The sequence below is a fragment of the Musca autumnalis genome, unplaced genomic scaffold (genome assembly GCF_047663935.1).
Source record: "Musca autumnalis isolate F117 unplaced genomic scaffold, ASM4766393v1 scaffold_3, whole genome shotgun sequence".
NCBI lineage: Eukaryota > Metazoa > Arthropoda > Insecta > Diptera > Muscidae > Musca > Musca autumnalis.
The window spans coordinates 105,735,466-105,752,510 of record NW_027411866.1 but is presented as its reverse complement, the minus strand read 5'-3'; the positions used below and the strand labels follow the sequence as shown (position 1 = coordinate 105,752,510).

Below are 17,045 nucleotides of genomic sequence, written 5' to 3'. Positions count from 1 at the left end.
GGAAAAAAATCGGAAAAAATTGTTAGCTGGGTTATCACACTAGTTGTCAAAATGTATTATTGTGAATAAAACACATACAAAATTTAAGTAAGCCATTCAAATAATACATTATTGTGACCAAATTTGATGTTTGGTATAATTTGATGTAACACCTTCTTATTCCATCATGATAGGACCCGTATTATTGTGCCATGAACAACAACCTTTTTTGACAGTTTAAAGGCAAGAACAGAATCAATCGTCGATTACTCTAAAGCCACACTCTGAAACTTTCATACAAACTTTCCCTTTATTTTGGCGTTCTTAGGTCGAGTTTCCCAACACAGTAATTTCATAAAATCACTTTAGTAAGTCCCGGTCCACACTATCGTGAATTTCATTAAAAAATTTCATGAAATTAGGTGTTCTTAAATCGAATTCCCCACTACAGCAATTTTATTATTTTACTTTACTATGGAGGTCGATCTAGAGACGCATAATTTCATGCAATTTTTTCAATGAAATTACTCTAGTGTGGACCGGGACTAACTCTAAAGCCACACGCTGAAACTTTCATACGAAACTTTCCCATTATTTTGGCGTTTATAGATCGAGTTCCATACTAAAGTAATTTTATGAAATTACTGTATTGGGAAACTCGACCTAAGAACGCCAAAATAATGGGAAAGTTTGTATGAAAGTTTCAGCGTGTGGCTTTAGAGTAACTTTGCTTGCTTCCCCAAATGTCAAATTACACTGTGCAACATTTTTAAGGTCATCTTGTGCAAACAATTCGAACTGAGGATTTTTTGAAAGTACAGACCCAAACGACAAGAGACCCTAGTTGGGTTTTGTTGTGTCAGATCCAGCTCGGATTTTATAGCCCTATCTAAATATGGTTAAGTATGTCGATGGTCAGACTAGCAAGGTTTCTTGAAACCAATTTCGTTAAAGTTTCTTTTCAAGTTTCGTTAGTGTCCACACACGTTAACGTGAAATTTAAGATTTTTGCGTGTCCCTTTATTTTACCATTCGCATTTGTTGTGTTTCTCATACAAAAAACAAAGCAAACATATATAAAAAAACTAAACAACAACACAAAATAATTAACATTAATAATTAAATTAATATTAATAGCTAAATTTTGTCTATTTCATTAATAAAATGTTTTTGTTAAATCTTTTTATGCTTGTTTTGTTGTTAACGTTGGCTTGAGAAAATAACAATGAAAGAAAATGGAAGAAAAAAATCTTGCAACGAACAACAAGAAGAGGCAACACAACAAACACAGAAAACCATGTACATAGGTTTCACTACTTCATACCCCTCGCCTAAAAACTTGACGTCGCCATGTTGAAATCGTGCTAGTCTGACCATCGACTATTGAGTTTTTAAAGAAACTCGGGGCTATATCTCTGAAACCAATGCGAGTCTACTTCTGACCTCTTAAGCAAATTTGTAGATAAGGACAAGAATAAAATATTTGGAGAAATAATGAACTCGAAAAACTACATTTATTGCCTCAAATTTCAAAATATATGCTAAAATTCCACAATTTTTATACATTTCGCACAGTATCTCCAAGGCCGTTAATTTTTTCTGAATATTTTCTTTTGGAATGTAATACACAACTCTTCAGAACATGTCATTGTTGTAAAATGCCTCTATGCCATTGTTTTCAGTACATTTTTCAACGACTATTTACTAAAAATGTCAATAATGTAGCTAAAGAATTGTTGAGAACTTTATTTGGAATATTTTTGCAAAAGGTTACTTGGTTCAACTCCCAATAGTTTAGCCAATACTGACCAGGATTTAAGCAATTATGTAAAATTTTCTATATTTTATAGATTTTGATGCCCTAGATGGAGATTTTTTTATGTGGTTTTTTCAAATGATAACTTCTACTAGTTTAGGGCTACAATATTGCTAAAGACAGCAAGGCCAAATTCCCCTTATTTTCTGAGATAAAGGACTGATAAATGCAAAAAAAGTGTAGATTTAGCCCGGTTTAGATGAGACCATAAAATCCGAACTGGATCTGACAGGACAAAACCCTACTAGGGTTTTTGTAGTCTAAATATGTACTTTCAAAAAATGCATACTAAAGGGTGTTTTTTTAAGGCCCATAGAACTTGAAATTGTAAAAAATAACACAAAAAATTAAATTGTAATCAAAATTTGTTTTTTATTCGAAAGATCAATACGTGACATTACTCTTATGTTACACGCTAAAACTTTCATACGAAACTTTCCCATTATTTTGGCGTTCATAGATCGAGTTCCATACAAAAGTAATTTTATGAAATTACTGTGATGGGGAACTCGACCTAAGAACGCCAAAATAATGGGAAAGTTTCGTATGAAAGTTTCAGCGTGTAACATAAGAGTTAACATTTGAAAATGATTTCGGGCATATGGGCACAGCGGCTGTTCTTGACGAAGTGCATTCTGGACGTCCAATTTTTGGCCACTTTTTCGAGCACTGCTGGCCGTATGTCACGAATAACAGGAACAATGCTGGCCTCCAAAGCATCAATTGTTGCTGGTTTATCAGCATAAACCAGTGACTTCACGTAGCCCCACAGGAAATAATCGAGAGGTGTCAAATCGCCTTGGAGGCCAATTGACAGGTCTACTTCTCGAAATCAAATTATCGCCAAATTTTGATTTTAATAAGTCGATGGTTTCGTTCGCCGTATGGCACGTAGCGCCATCCTGTTGAAACCAAACCGGATCAATGTCATCCATATTTTCAAACAAAAAATCATTGATCATGGTGCGGTAATGATCTCCATTGACCGTAACGCGAGCTCCGGCCTCATTTTTGAAGAAATAAGGTCCGATGATGCCACCAGCGTGAAAACCGCACCATACGGTGCAATTTTTCTGGATGTAATGGAGTCTGTAGGGTACTATCGATAATATCGATTGTTATTTAAAAATTCAATATCGATAGATAGTTTTGCCTATCGATATTATCGGAATAAAACCCCTTACCTGAAATCCATTGAAATAAATAAAAATTTCGCTGCTTTTCGGTTATGTGTGTGTAAGAAAGTAAGTCCGTAGTCACACGTACACATTTTTCGGTAAAATAAAATGCATTTTTTACATTTTTTATAAAATAAAAGCATTTGTTTATTCTCCTTTACATTTCTGTGAACTACTTTTGCATAATTTCAAGAAAATCATTGATATTTCCGCCATTTTTATCTCCAAATTAATGGCGATGACAACTTAACGATAATATCGATAGTAATCGATATTTTAAAACATTATATCGAAAATATCTAATGTTGGGAATATCGATGGTCTGCCAGGTCTACTGTAGGGTCTCTTGTGGATTGGTCTCACTCCATATGCGGCAATTTTGCGGATTAACAAACCCGTTAAGCCAAAAATGCGCATCATCGCTCAACGCCATACAAATGACGAAGTCGTCTATAAGTTGCGCGAATCGACGACTGATTTTCAAAGTAAATTTGGATAATTTCGTAGCGCTGTTCAAGCGTGAGTCTATTCATGATGATTTGTCAGAATATACTGAAACAAATAAAAAAAAGTTTCATCAAAATTTAATTTTTTGTGTTACTTTTTACAATTTAAAGTTCTATCCAGCTTAAAAAACACCCTTTAGAAGTTGTTTGCATTTTCAGTGTTGCATAGTGGAATGGAATATGATTTGCTTGCTTCCCAAATGTCAAATTATAAAGGAATGCCAGAGCCTCTTTGCAAATCCGCCTGCGTTCTCCTTTAGGAGGCTCTGGCATTCCTTTATAATTTGACATTTGGGAAGCAAGCAAATCAAGCGACGATTCGTCATTTTGCTTTGCATACATACATATTCCATTCAACATTCTTCTGTTTGTAAATTAGTTTTGCCGGCAAATGTTTCCAAATTCAAAATGAGTAACAAAGGAGGTGAGAAAATTTGTGATTTATGTCAGCAAGCATCCAGTACAGATGATGATGACGTTGTCCTATTTGGAGAGTGGATGACAAGGAGTAACATAACAGTTCATTATTATTGCTTGGTAGGTATTGTTGTTTAGGCTCAAGTCTCGTTTAGTGAATATTATACCGAGCTGAATATTATACCATAGGATATACAGTCAACCAAAAAAGTCTACATACACCCTTCAAATCTCGAGTTTTAAGGTAAGGAAACATTTTTATGAAAATCCAAGTACATACTTATATTTCATATCCCTAAACAAAATTAAATACAACAAAAATATATTCCATAATACGAATAACGGTAATTTCTATAAAAATGAAAAAATTAATAGAGAAAAAATGTACATACACCCCACTGAAATATTGATATTTCCGTAAAATTTATGGAATAAGCTATACAAATAAATTTTATTGCTTTATCGAACTTCTTTGGTTGTCCATGATATACACATAGCCCAGAAAGTCTGCGTTCACCTTACTACTTTTCAAAAACGATGCTAAAACTTTAATAAATAGGTAAATGAGATCAGTTTTTCTTTCATAAATATGTTATTGGCACTTTTTACTACCAGAATAAAAAGAAAAATTCCTGAAAATATATTATTATTACGAAGATAACGGTAAAAAAGTGTTAAAACTGCTAACTTAGAGCCCCAAAAAGTCTGCGTTCACTTTGTATGTTGCAATAATACCGTTAATTTTTTGAATTTTTTTGCAGTTTTCTCCCATTTTTAATCAATATTGTCACAACTGGTCATTCTGTGAGGTCGCTTGCACACTTAACTTAAAAAATGTAAGTTATTTCAAGAATGGAAAACAAGGGCAAAGAAATTGGCATCGATAAAAGGAAAATTCTAGATAAATTATGGAAAAAGCTATCGAAATATTGGCGAAACTGTAGGTAGAACATATTAGTCTATACATAGAGTGATAATTAACTATAAAAAAATCGGAATTTTGAAGTCAATGCCCAGATCTGGACGGTCAAAGCTCAGTTTTGGACGGTCAAAAATATTATCAGAACGGGAGGAGCGTAACATAACTAATATAGTTAAAACAGTCCGATAATTACTTCAAAAATTGTTGAAAATGTGAAAATGGCATCCAAAAAAAGTATTTGTGCACAAACCGCCAGAAAAATACTGCATAAAGCTGGATATCATGGTATAGTCGCACGGCGAAAGCCGTACATATCCCTAGTGAACAGGCAGAAGCATATTGAATTTGCTAATGAATACATAAACAAGCCTCCAGGTATTCCGGAATTAAGTCATATTTTCGGCCGAAACCATGTTCCATATGTTTGCAATGTAAGGACTTCATACTGTTTGGAGAAAGCTCGAACAGCGCTTGAAAAAACAAAATCTTGTTTTACACTGTAAAAACTGGCGAGGGTGCTGTTTTGGTTTGGGGTGTGTAGCAGCTTCTGGAGTGGGCCAACTTGCATTTATTGAATCGACAATGGACAAGTATGGTTACCTAAACATACCCCCAGTTTTTGTAACATATTTTTGTTCGTTCGTCTATATTCGTAATAATTTTGGCATTCATAGCTCAGCCCCCAGATGACATACACATCTAACTTTTAGTATACCCGTTCCATATATCGTTAAGGATTCCTCATTTAAAAATCAGCGCTCTACATTTGCGATAAAGCGAGTAAATCGATCTACAAAATTTGACAATTCGTGTGAGAAGAATAAAAATTTTTACAAAAACTGGGGGATAACATAACGTTTTAAAGCATACTGCTGAGACTGTAAGGTTTTAGCTCCTATATAATGCCCAGATCTGGGTTTTGACGTAAAAATTCTGGTTTGTTTATAGTTAATTATCACTCTATGTATGGACTAATATGTTCTACCTACAGTTTCGCAATATTTCGATAGCTTTTTCCATAATTTATCTAGAATTTTCCTTTTATCGATGCCAATTTCTTTGCCCTTGTTTTCCATTCTTGAAATAACTTACATTTTTTAAGTTAAGTATGCAAGCGACCTCACAGAATGACCAGTTGTGACAATATTGATTAAAAATGGGAGAAAACTTCAAAAAATTAAAAAAAACTAACGGTATTATTGCAACATACAAAGTGAACGCAGACTTTTTGGGGCTTTAATTTAGCAGTTGTAACACTTTTCTACTGTTATCTTCGCAATAATAATATATTTTCTGGAATTTTTCTTTTTATTCTGGTACTAAAGAGTGCCAATAACATATTTATGAAAGAAAAACTGATCTCATTTACCTATTTATTAAAGTTTTAGCATCATTTTTGAAAAGTAGTAAGGTGAACGCAGACTTTCTGGGCTATGTGTATTTTAGACAAAATAGGAAAATATTTGTGGGTTAATTGTCGCTATTTAAGGTAAGATTTCGCGCATAGCTCGTTAATGCGGACCCTTGCAGATTTCGTTGAGTTTTTCAGTCTGGTACTTTATAAAACCCCAGCAAATATGCATAGTGGTACTAATAATTTTGAGATCCTAGCGCGCTTTGAAGTTGTCATTGTGGAAAATTCATGCTCCTGAGCTTCGCTAAATATACGAATTCCTGATTTTTCTCATAGAGTTTATAGGTTTCACAGCATTCCAAGGGGTAAATTACATGCAGAAGCCTTGGAATTGCCTTAAAATAAGGCTGACATAATTTTCGACCGTTAACTCAATCAGAAATGTACAACTTTATTCTACAACGTCGATGTCAACTTGTTATTATATTTGTTGTGTATGCGATTATTTTTGTTGAATTAATTTATATTTGCAAAAAAAAATCCCGTCTTAAAGCTTACTTTGCACCGGTCCATAGGAGAAAGTCTTAAATCCGCCGCGGAAGGCCGGCAACTTAAGAAAGCTTACAATTTCGAATAAACTTTTAAAATAATACGCATATTGCATAGGTTAATCAATGATGGTGAGTCAAAAAGTCAAGACCCATATCACAAGTAATCCCACGTCAGCGGGTTCTTTCGTACCGGATTGATCCGGAACCATAGTGTTTCGCCCAGTGGCTGCCAACTCAGCATTAAACCTATGCTTCTACGTAGGTTTAAATGCTGCTACACAAACTCATATCTCGGGAAGTATGGGCTTCCCCCGGGAAAGCTATATATCGTTGTGACAAGAACTACCTACGGTAACAATTTCATCCCAATAAGAGAGGTGAACATAAACAAGACAACGGTGTTAAAGTAAGATATTTCCTAAATGTCAAGACCTATTTCTCGGGAAGTATGGACTTATGGGTCCCTAGGACAACCTATAGTAAAATGTCAGCCCGATCCGAGAGGTGCGCCTAAACGAGACTTGTTCCATTGTTTATTCATCCAAGTGTGACAGAAATCTTATTTTCGTTCCATGGATTTCAGCTGCTTTCAACAAATCTGCCACAGAATGGTGAAGATCATGGTGGGATATTGGGGTTCCTTTTACGGGATATACGTAAAGAAATCCAGGCGGCAGTGCAACGCAATTGTATGTATTGCAATACAAATCATGCCACAATAATGTGTCATGGTTGCAAAAGTTATTATCATCTTATTTGTGGACATACAAATAAATGTCTATCACAATTTATTGGCGAATTCAAATCCTATTGTCGCGACTGTCTTCCACTCAGTGATGAGCAGAAAAATTTAATGAATTCTAAACCCCCACCGAAGACGCCCTGTTATATTTGTAGACAATATTTGGGAATGTATAGTCCAACCAATTGGATTAGTGCAAAGTGCTGTAAGAATGGCTATATTCATAGTTTATGTTTAAAGAAGTATGCTCTAAAAGCAGGTTACTATTTGAAATGTATATGGTGTAAAAAGAACGACTTTCGGGAAGATATTAAATATATGGGGATATTTGTTCCTGATCGTGATGCCGATTGGGAACGTGAGAAAGATGCTTATAGAGATTTGCATAGGTCCACTAAGCGATGCGATATGACCATATGTCATTGTCCAAAAGGGAGAATGTATACATCACGTAAGTGCCGAATCCTTTTCGAAAACTGCATACCTAATTTTGTTACTTCCATTACAGCCAAATGGTCAATAATAACCTGTATTTTATGCGGTCTTGTTGGAGCCCATAATCCATTATGTATACCCGATATAGATAGTTCAATAGTAGAATTTAAATGTGATACATGTTCGGTAACAGAACTTACCATTGTTAAAACATCACAAACACATAATTTTGAAGAAATATCCGATTTAGATATGACTTTAAAAGTGACCAAATGCCCCACTATAGAATGTTCAGATCATCAGAGCAGTACTGTAGATACAGAAATATCCAACGATTCAATTGTAACAATTGCAAATCCCACATTGGATGGGTTAGTTCCACATTTAACACAAAATTCGGAGGATTTGCAAACATCAAAAAAAGATAGTAATATGGAATCTATTGAGATGGGAGTAGAAAAATGTGAAATGAACAATGAATCAGCACAGAGTTGTGATCACCATACAAATTACAGTAATACAAATAACAACACTAACACAGAGAGAGTCAATCCTACTAATCATGGCATTGAGGGCAATATCAATACTGAGGTTAACAACAATCCTACTAATTGCGACATTCGAACGGATGCGGAGGATGGCAGTACAGAAATTGGAAACCATGATGCGGATGATAACAATGAAAGTGATGAAGATCCTTCTGACTATGCAATTCAAATGGCTGTGGATCACTTCATTTCTATCTTGGGTTTCAAGAAATAAACGTAGGTATCGTTTTAATTATTTATGTAATTATTATTTTCGAGAAATAATGTTGATATTGCAGTAGAAACTGCAATCATGGCCCAATTTTTGCCTACCTACGATTGTGGAATTTATATGAATTTGTAACAAATCATATAGAGTAATAGTTATTATATTAATCTCACTAATTTGCTGTTAATAATAATTGCTAAGTATGAGATTACGATGAGACAATATATTATTTGTGACGTAGATTAAGTAAGGCGGACACGTTTAAACGACGAATAATACCAACTCCACTAAAATTTTAGTGGAGAGTGCCACAGAAATAACCTTCGTGTCGCCTGATCTGACAAACGACGTCACCTGCCAATCCGGCAAAGCAATGCCACTTGGGATCATCACTCAACGTAGAATCCCACGGAAATGGCCAGAGGGGTGCTGACTGAGCATGACTGATTGATGGCTCTACGTTTTGCGCGGTCAATGAGGACGTCCCTATCAGAATTACGGAGCGTCACAGTTCGCCATACATAACCATCGTGCCACCAGGATTATGGATCAGACCATCTCCCCATAATAGTCTCCATCAACAGACCACCCGATTTTATTATCTCTGAACGCCGGGAAGCTAATTGGCCAAGTTTCAGAGAGTTCGCTAGTCACCGCTTGGGAGATCTGGAAGGAACATCCGAGACATCACCACTGCTGCAGCTGCTCGTCATATATGTACCTGGTGGGCGAATACCAAAAGTAAGACCAAACTTCCGAGCAGAGGCGACGGTATTAGCAAATGGCGTGATGAGCTTCGTCGTGCCAACCCCAGTGACCGCAATGTCAGGAAGCTTACACTGGAAGTTAACAGGTTGATCGAGAGCATCAGCGGAACAAGTGGTTAAATCATCAAAAGAGTTGCAATATTGGCGCCGGAATAAGTGAATTGTAGGCAACGATTAAGTCACTCTTGTAAGCGGACCCGAATGCTATTATCCGAGGAAAACAACCCCCCCATGACTGAGCACGGCTGGGGCGAGAAGCAGAGTTCGAAAATAAACAGTACACTAACATAGTGTACCGCTCCGAGAACAGTATCACTAAAATATTTTTAGCGTTAGTGTTCCGGAACACAAACACTAAAAAATATTTTAGTGATATTGTTCCGGAGCACAACGAAAAACGTAGTGTACCACATTTTGGTACACTAAAAACGTTGGGTACCGCAGTCGGAACACTAAAAATCGTAGTGCTCCGCAGTCGGAACACTAAAAATCGTAGTGCTCCGCAGTCGGAGCACTAAAAATCGTAGTGCTCCGCAGTCGGAACACTAAAAATCGTAGTGTTCCGCAGTCGGAGCACTAAAAAATCGTAGTGTACCACATGTCGGAACACTAAAAAATAACGTAATGATAATGTACCACACACGAGTTTATTATGATTTGGGAGGAAAATTAAATATTTATAATTTTTGAATTAAGTACAAATTAATACATAAAAACACAGATACACCTGTTATATCCATGTATGTATACATATTAATTAATAACGTTGGGAACTTAAGTAGAAAATATGACAAACTTTAATTCGGTTCTTGTACAATGGCGCACTAAAAATTGTAGTGTTCTGACTGTGGATACATAGAAAATACCACAAAGGAGTTTATTATGATTGGTGAGGAAAATTAAATATTTTATAATTTTTTTTAATAAATACAAATTAAGAAATAAACTATAATAGAACACGTGAAAAACGTCTGATTTGATTTTTGGAGAATGGATCAATAAAAATCGTAGTGTTCGGCTGCGGAGCATTAAAAATCGTAGTGTTCCGACTGCCAGATCACTAAAAATTTTAGTGTTCCGACTGCCGGATCTCTAAAAATCGAAACAAAGGATCAATAAAAATCGTAGTGTTCGGCTGCGGAGCACTAAAAATTGTAGTGTCCCGACTGCCGGATCACTAAAAATGTTAGTGTTCCGACTGCCAGATCTCTAAAAATGGAAACAAAGGATCAATAAAAATCGTAGTGTTCGGCTGCGGAGCACTAAAAACCGTAGTGTTCCGACTGCCAGATCACTAAAAATTTTAGTGTTCCGACTGCCGGATCACTAAAAATTTTAGTGTTCCGACTGCCGGATCTCTAAAAATCGAAACAAAGGATCAATAAAAATCGTAGTGTTCGGCTGCGGAGCACTAAAAATCGTAGTGTTCCGACTGCCAGATCACTAAAAATTTTAGTGTTCCGACTGCCGGATCACTAAAAATTTTAGTGTTCCGACTGCCGGATCTCTAAAAATCGAAACAAAGGATCACTAAAAATCGTAGTGTTCCGACTGCCAGATCACTAACAATTTTAGTGTTCCGACTGCCGGATCTCTAAAAATCGAAACAAAGGATCAATAAAAATCGTAGTGTTCGGCTGCGGAGCACTAAAAATTGTAGTGTTCCGACCGTCGGAACACTACGATTTTTAGTGCTCCATTGTCCAAAATTCAAATCAGATATTTTACACATTTACTTCTAATTTTTATTTATTAATATGTATTTATTTATCCTAAAAACATAAAATATTTAATTGCCTCATAAATTATAATAAACATACGATTACCTTAACGTTATTATTAGCGTTTTGGCTCGTGGTACGCTGCGATTTTTAGTGTTCCGACAGTCGGAACACTACGATTTTTAGTTCTCCGGCAGTCGGACAAACTATGATTTTTACTTATCCGGCAGTCGGAACGCTACGATTTTTAGTGATCCGGCAGTAGGAACACTACGATTTTTAGTGATCCGACAGTCGGAACACTACGATTTTTAGTGCTCCATTGTCCAAAAACCAAATCAGATGTTTTTCACATTTTCTTTTAATTTTTATTTATTAAAAATATGTATATATATATATAATATTTAATTTCCTCAGAAATCATAATAAATTAATGTATGGTTCATTACCTTATAGTTTCAAAACGTGGTACAAAACGATTTTTAGTGCTCCGGCACAACGATCTTTCTGCTTCATTCCACAAAAACTAAATATTGTTTTTTATAATTTTGACCATATTTCGCAATGTGTTTAACTAATTTAAACATACATGGATGTAACAGTTTATCTTAATTTTTATTTGATCAAATTTAACCAAATATTTAATTTTCCTAAGAAAACATTATTTTTTTTAGTGTTCCAACACGTGGTGCACTATGATTTTTAGTGATCCGGCAGTCGGAACACTAAAATTTTTAGTCCTCCGCAGTCGGAGCACTAAAATTTTTAGTGCTCCGCAGTCGGAGCACTACGATTTTTAGTGCTCCGGCAGTCGGAACACTAAAATTTTTAGTGCTCCGCAGTCGGAACACTACGATTTTAAGTGCTCCGCAGTCGGAGCACTACGATTTTTAGTGCTCCGGCATGCGGTACACTACGATTATCGTTGTGTTCCGGTACAGTATCACTAAAATATTTTTTAGTGTTTGTGCTCCGGAGCGGTACACTATCGTAGTGTACCTATCCACCTTGGTACGGTACAGAACGGTACGGTACGATATTATAGTGTTTATTTTCGAACACTGGCGAGAAGGTAGCCACTTCCTTCGGAAATAGGACCAGGTAGGGTTGGTCGTTACATAATTAAATGGCAAATGAAATGTTGATTCACTCTCGGACCCTGGAAAGGAGGAATATAGGACCTCAGCCACGTTTGACTACGTTATACTGACTGATCCGAAGAGGTGCGCAAGTTATTTCAATGGACGGTTTGTAAAGCACCCCGGGAGTGAAAGGGCGAAAAGAAGAGTAGTTGCGAATGTCATCAGGATAAATCATCCAAAGCGTTTAGCACTGATGGAATCTCCATGGTAATGGTGAAACAACTAGATGTGTATCGAGTATCTCACTAAAGTTCTTAACCTGTCGGTAGACACCCCATCTGGGAAATGGGCGGAGTGGTCCCGATACTGAATCTAGACATGGGTTTGAGGGTTTTCTTCTCCCCAGCATCAGAAATTTCAACAGAAACTATCTTGTCTGCGATACATACAGTCCTATTCTGAATGTAATGGAATTATTTTTCTCCCATCTCCCGTCCCTGCCCAAATAAGATTCGAGTGTGGAAAATTTTCCCTGCGAAAAATATGTACATACATATGTATTCTTAGGGTAGATAATGGATAGCAACCCAACTCCAGTTACGTTGCAGGCAGCAACGCATTGAAATGCATATCTTTATAGAATCAAATTAATAGCTGAAGGTTCAATACACTGATATTGAATGAATTTCACAAAAATTTTCTGTCATTTTACTTATTTCATTTGTATGATTTTCTGTTTTGGCAACGCAACTACAGCATGCCGTTCGTTGGTATTGTTGAGGTTACGAAGTTTTTCGGCAAATCACACACACACGACCCGAACGCAAAGAAAGAGCGTGCATGAGAGAGCAAATGTTTTAATTTGTTTTTGTTTTGTAGCTATAGCTATAGCGTGTATACAAACTTACTAAAACACTGTCATAAAAGTCCAATGGTTTTAATACATTCACATTTTTGTCTTCGCTCTTCTTGGTCGGCACTGAACTACAGTTGAGTTGTTATGTAGAATTTTGGGGAAATTATGTGAGTTTTAGGAAGGAAAACTCCCCATATTGTCGCCTAATTGAAAGTAAGATTCGGGTTCTTCCTCTCCATTATTTTGTAGGAACCACCGAGCTACTTCTTTCCACCACCTGTGCACTTCATTGCTTTATGATATATTTTGGCCTCAATAGAATTATGTTAACACACAATAAACTTTATTGTAAACAATATGATCTTCGTAACAATTACTAATGTTGGGTGTAACAAAGTCGTCAACACCTAACCTATAAATATGAAAATCCAAAACATTTACTATTTCCGTTAAAAGCTAAAACTTAAAAGTTCAGTGCATATTTTTGTGTTGACTGAGCATGTAGTCAGTCGAATATGTAATTATTTTTGTTAATAAAGGCACACTAAAAAGCAATAATTTATCCTTATCAAATCGTTGTATGATAAGGTAAAAAAACGGAGAGGGAAAGTGAAGATAGGAAAGCACACCATAATATGTGAAATGTATTAAACATCTATATATTGGGGCAAGGTATTGAATGCAAACAAGACGAATATTAAGTTATAGTGACTTTGGGGTGATGCCACCACAGCTGATAAATAATTAAAACAAAAGAAAGAAAAAATATGTATCAAAACAAAAAAAGCCAAAAAAAATAATATAAAAGTTTATCGCTCTTAAAAAAAGAAAAACAAAAAAACATTGTTTTGTTTTGAATTTTAATTATCATGCAAGTGGAAGAAGGGCCTCGGAAGGCAATATTTTTAATGTTGTTTACTTCATAAGTGCCATAAATGCAAAATTAAACAACTTTATACCCATTCTTGGCCTTTGTCTAAATCTAAACAAGTCCAAATCATCAGTTATGGGTGTTTGTTATCAAAATAAAGCCTAATAATAATCGTGTTGTTCGATAGCGCTTTATCTTGATATTAATGTTATGTGACACTGTTGAAGCAAAACGAACACTGTGTACTTGCACCTCCCACAGTTGCCTCATGCCCCGGTATTTTAAGACTTACTTCGTGTATATGGTTTAACTTTATTGAATGCAAAACAAAATTCACCAGCCGGCTAAAAATAAAAAAAAACGAAAACAAAATCAAAACAAGTTCTAGGGGGGCAACGAGACAATAGCAAGGTTGTTTATACGAAGCTTTTGTTTGTCCAAGCAAATCGGTCATCGTCTTTGCAATGGAATTCATTACAAAGTTTGTATTGCCATCGAGCAGACGTGTTTTCGTCCCAATCTCAACAACAGCAAGTATGAACGCAAAAACTTTATTTACAAACATATCGGTGAAGTGAGTGAATTGGCAAGAAACTTGAAACTTTCTCAATTCTCTCTCCACCGCCACCACAAACGAAATTCATATGTACAACTCCAAAGTGTTAATTGTAATAACAATTTTTCTATTTATAGAAAGACTAGATTCCACAACCAGTAAAATGTCCGCAGCCACTTGTGTTGATCGCAGCGTACATTCAGCCAATATTGAAGAGGTTCATAATGTACCAATGAGAGTAATTCATAGACCAATTCCACCGGTATTAGATGATGATAAAGTGAAATCTTTAATGGAAACCTTAGAGGTAGAATGTTGCAATTTTTTTATTTTACTTTTCATTTATCAAATTTGAATTTTCAGAACGATCAAACGGCTGCAAATGTACCACCAATTGATGTGCTATGGATCAAAGGTTCCAAGGGTGGCGATTATTATTACAGTTTCGGTGGTTGTCATCGTTTTGAGGCCCACAAACGTTTAAATCGTGATACAATTAAAGCAAAATTAGTCCATTCAACATTAGCAGATTTGTACACTTACATGGGTTCCAGTACACCCAAACAATTAGAATAAGTTACACATAAAAAGTGATTTAAATTATTATCATGTTTGTCTATTTTATAAGGTATTATCATTTGCTACGCTATTATGTTTTATAAATACTAAATAAAAAAACATAAAATGTTGAAAAAGTTATTTTCAAACAAAACATATTTTTAAAGACAAAAAAGGATTTTCTTAAAGAAAATCACCTGATCATGACTAGCTCTTTATAAAGAAAACCAATTGGTTGTCATACAGAAGAAGAATAAAGCTTGTTCTGGGAACATGACTGACTTCCAAAACGTAACAAATCAGTGCACATCATGTTATATGATCGCGTTATTCGTTTCGGTTTAATATGGCTCCGTTTCAATCTCTAGATCGAACTTCTACGTGTTTTTGGAGTTAGTTATGCAGGTTTAGCTGGACATTTGGAAAGATGCAGTGTATTGTAAGAACCTGTATCGGATGCTGAGTACACTTTTTGCATGTTCTCATCAATCCCCGCTAAAAAGAAGCTCCTTGCATAAGGCCAGACATACATACCAATGTTCCCACAACATCCCCAAAGGGAAAAGGGAGACTTCTCTTACATCAATGAGTGAACCCTGATTCATATTGGAATAATAATATGGGATCTCCTTTTTATTGCCGAGTCCCAACAGGGTGTTTTGCGTGCGACCCCACTTGTAGAGTTTTTTTTTTCTAGCTGAATCACTCGGGAAATGTAAGGCAACAAACACTACGCTGAGAGAATTTGCTACCGCCGAAAAAATTGATGTTCTAGACCGCAGACCTTCCGAGCCGGTTATATGTGCTCAACAAGATTTTTTATCTGCATCCCAAATGCTGCCGGTTAAGGACTTGAACACCCTGCGGCATGCGTGGACGTCCTGAAGATATTGACGAATGTCACCTTTAGAATATTGGGGTAGTTAGTGGTCGGAATAATGTTGCCTTCGACCAGGATATTCAACCATGTGCTCATCTCCGCAGTCCATGTGGTGAACAGATTGGCCGTAGCTTAGTGGCGGATATTTTCATATTCATCGTGTGGAAAAAGGCGGTAACATCGATCAAATGGGAGTTCAGCCTTTCACAAATGACATTAGGGAAGATACCTGACGTAACGATTTCAATGCCGTCTGGAGGAGTTGCAATATAGGAAAGGTAAAGGTTAAACAGTTCCAGAGACATCACCTCACCTTGGAAAACTCATTGTTTCACTCTACGTGACTTCGACTTCTAGTTCCTGAATTCCTGCGTGGAGTCTACGCATATAATTGGTTATTCAACCGTTCAAACTTTTCCGGAATGTAGTCTAACAGAGTGCAGTGCTTGAAATAACTGTACTGTCGCACGGCTTCTTCTGTTTGAGTCCTTGTCTAATATGTGTGGAGATGACGTTCTGCGCTGTTGCATACCTGTGCTGCTTACTGAACCCATGCTGATGATCGGCAACTGGATATCTATTTCTGATGCTGGGGAGGAGTGAACCCTCAAGAATTTTTGGCTTAACTGGAGTTTAGCCGCTCAGCTCCGATTTTGATGAAATTTTTTTTACAAGTAGATTTCACTTCCCTGATCACGAATGTACACATAATTTTTTTGGGAAGTATATACTTCCCGAGATATGGGCATTTGAAGTTCCAAAAATTCCCTTGTAAAAAGCCACTTAATGAGAGAAAATTTTTAAATTAGAAAAAAAATGGGTTTCCTTGCCCTAGATTTGCTCCTGTCCATAGGAGAAAGTCTTAAATCGCCGGCCGAAGGCCGGCCAATTAAAAAAAAAAAACTGTAAATTAAAAAAAAAAAATTGGGATGAGCGGCTAAACTCCAGTTGCTCCGAATTTTTGCTACAGGTGACATTAGCAAAATCGGTCTATATGATTCACCTTTGCTGGCTTCGGTAGCAAGACCATCGCGCAAAATTTCCAGACTTCGGGCACGATATGAGTGGCTAGCGACAGGTTGCGAAACTTTCTTAAAA

At 36.2% G+C, this 17,045-nt stretch overlaps 1 protein-coding gene across 9 annotated transcripts; it reads left to right on the top strand.

The window, feature by feature from the left end:
* Positions 1 to 3,774: 3,774 nt before the first annotated feature.
* On the top strand, positions 3,775 to 15,204 carry Srx (sulfiredoxin). 9 transcript variants are annotated; one of them, XR_012411360.1, is made up of 6 exons: positions 3,775 to 4,016; positions 7,307 to 7,670; positions 7,725 to 7,916; positions 7,974 to 8,664; positions 14,647 to 14,816; positions 14,873 to 15,204. XR_012411360.1 is itself a non-coding variant. In XM_073973421.1 (5 exons), exons 1-4 carry the CDS (start codon positions 3,888 to 3,890, stop codon positions 8,660 to 8,662), a joined length of 1,377 nt encoding a protein of 458 aa, XP_073829522.1. In that variant the 5' UTR covers positions 3,775 to 3,887; the 3' UTR covers positions 8,663 to 8,664; positions 14,647 to 14,778. The 9 variants fall into 9 exon arrangements, 7 of the variants coding, with proteins under 7 accessions (XP_073829522.1, XP_073829523.1, XP_073829524.1 ...); XR_012411359.1 differs by having other exon boundaries at positions 7,307 to 7,916; XM_073973421.1 differs by lacking the exon at positions 14,873 to 15,204 and having other exon boundaries at positions 7,722 to 7,916; positions 14,647 to 14,778.
* The last annotated feature ends 1,841 nt before the right edge of the window (positions 15,205 to 17,045 follow it).

Bases quoted from the DNA above. Each gene is read 5' to 3' on its own strand.
- Srx (XM_073973421.1), top strand. From the start codon at position 3,888: ATGAGTAACAAAGGAGGTGAGAAAATTTGTGATTTATGTCAGCAAGCA. The intron at 7,671-7,721 runs GTAAGAATGGCT...ATGCTCTAAAAG, and splicing joins TTGGATTAGTGCAAAGTGCT to CAGGTTACTATTTGAAATGT. The intron at 7,917-7,973 runs GTAAGTGCCGAA...CTTCCATTACAG, and splicing joins AGGGAGAATGTATACATCAC to CCAAATGGTCAATAATAACC.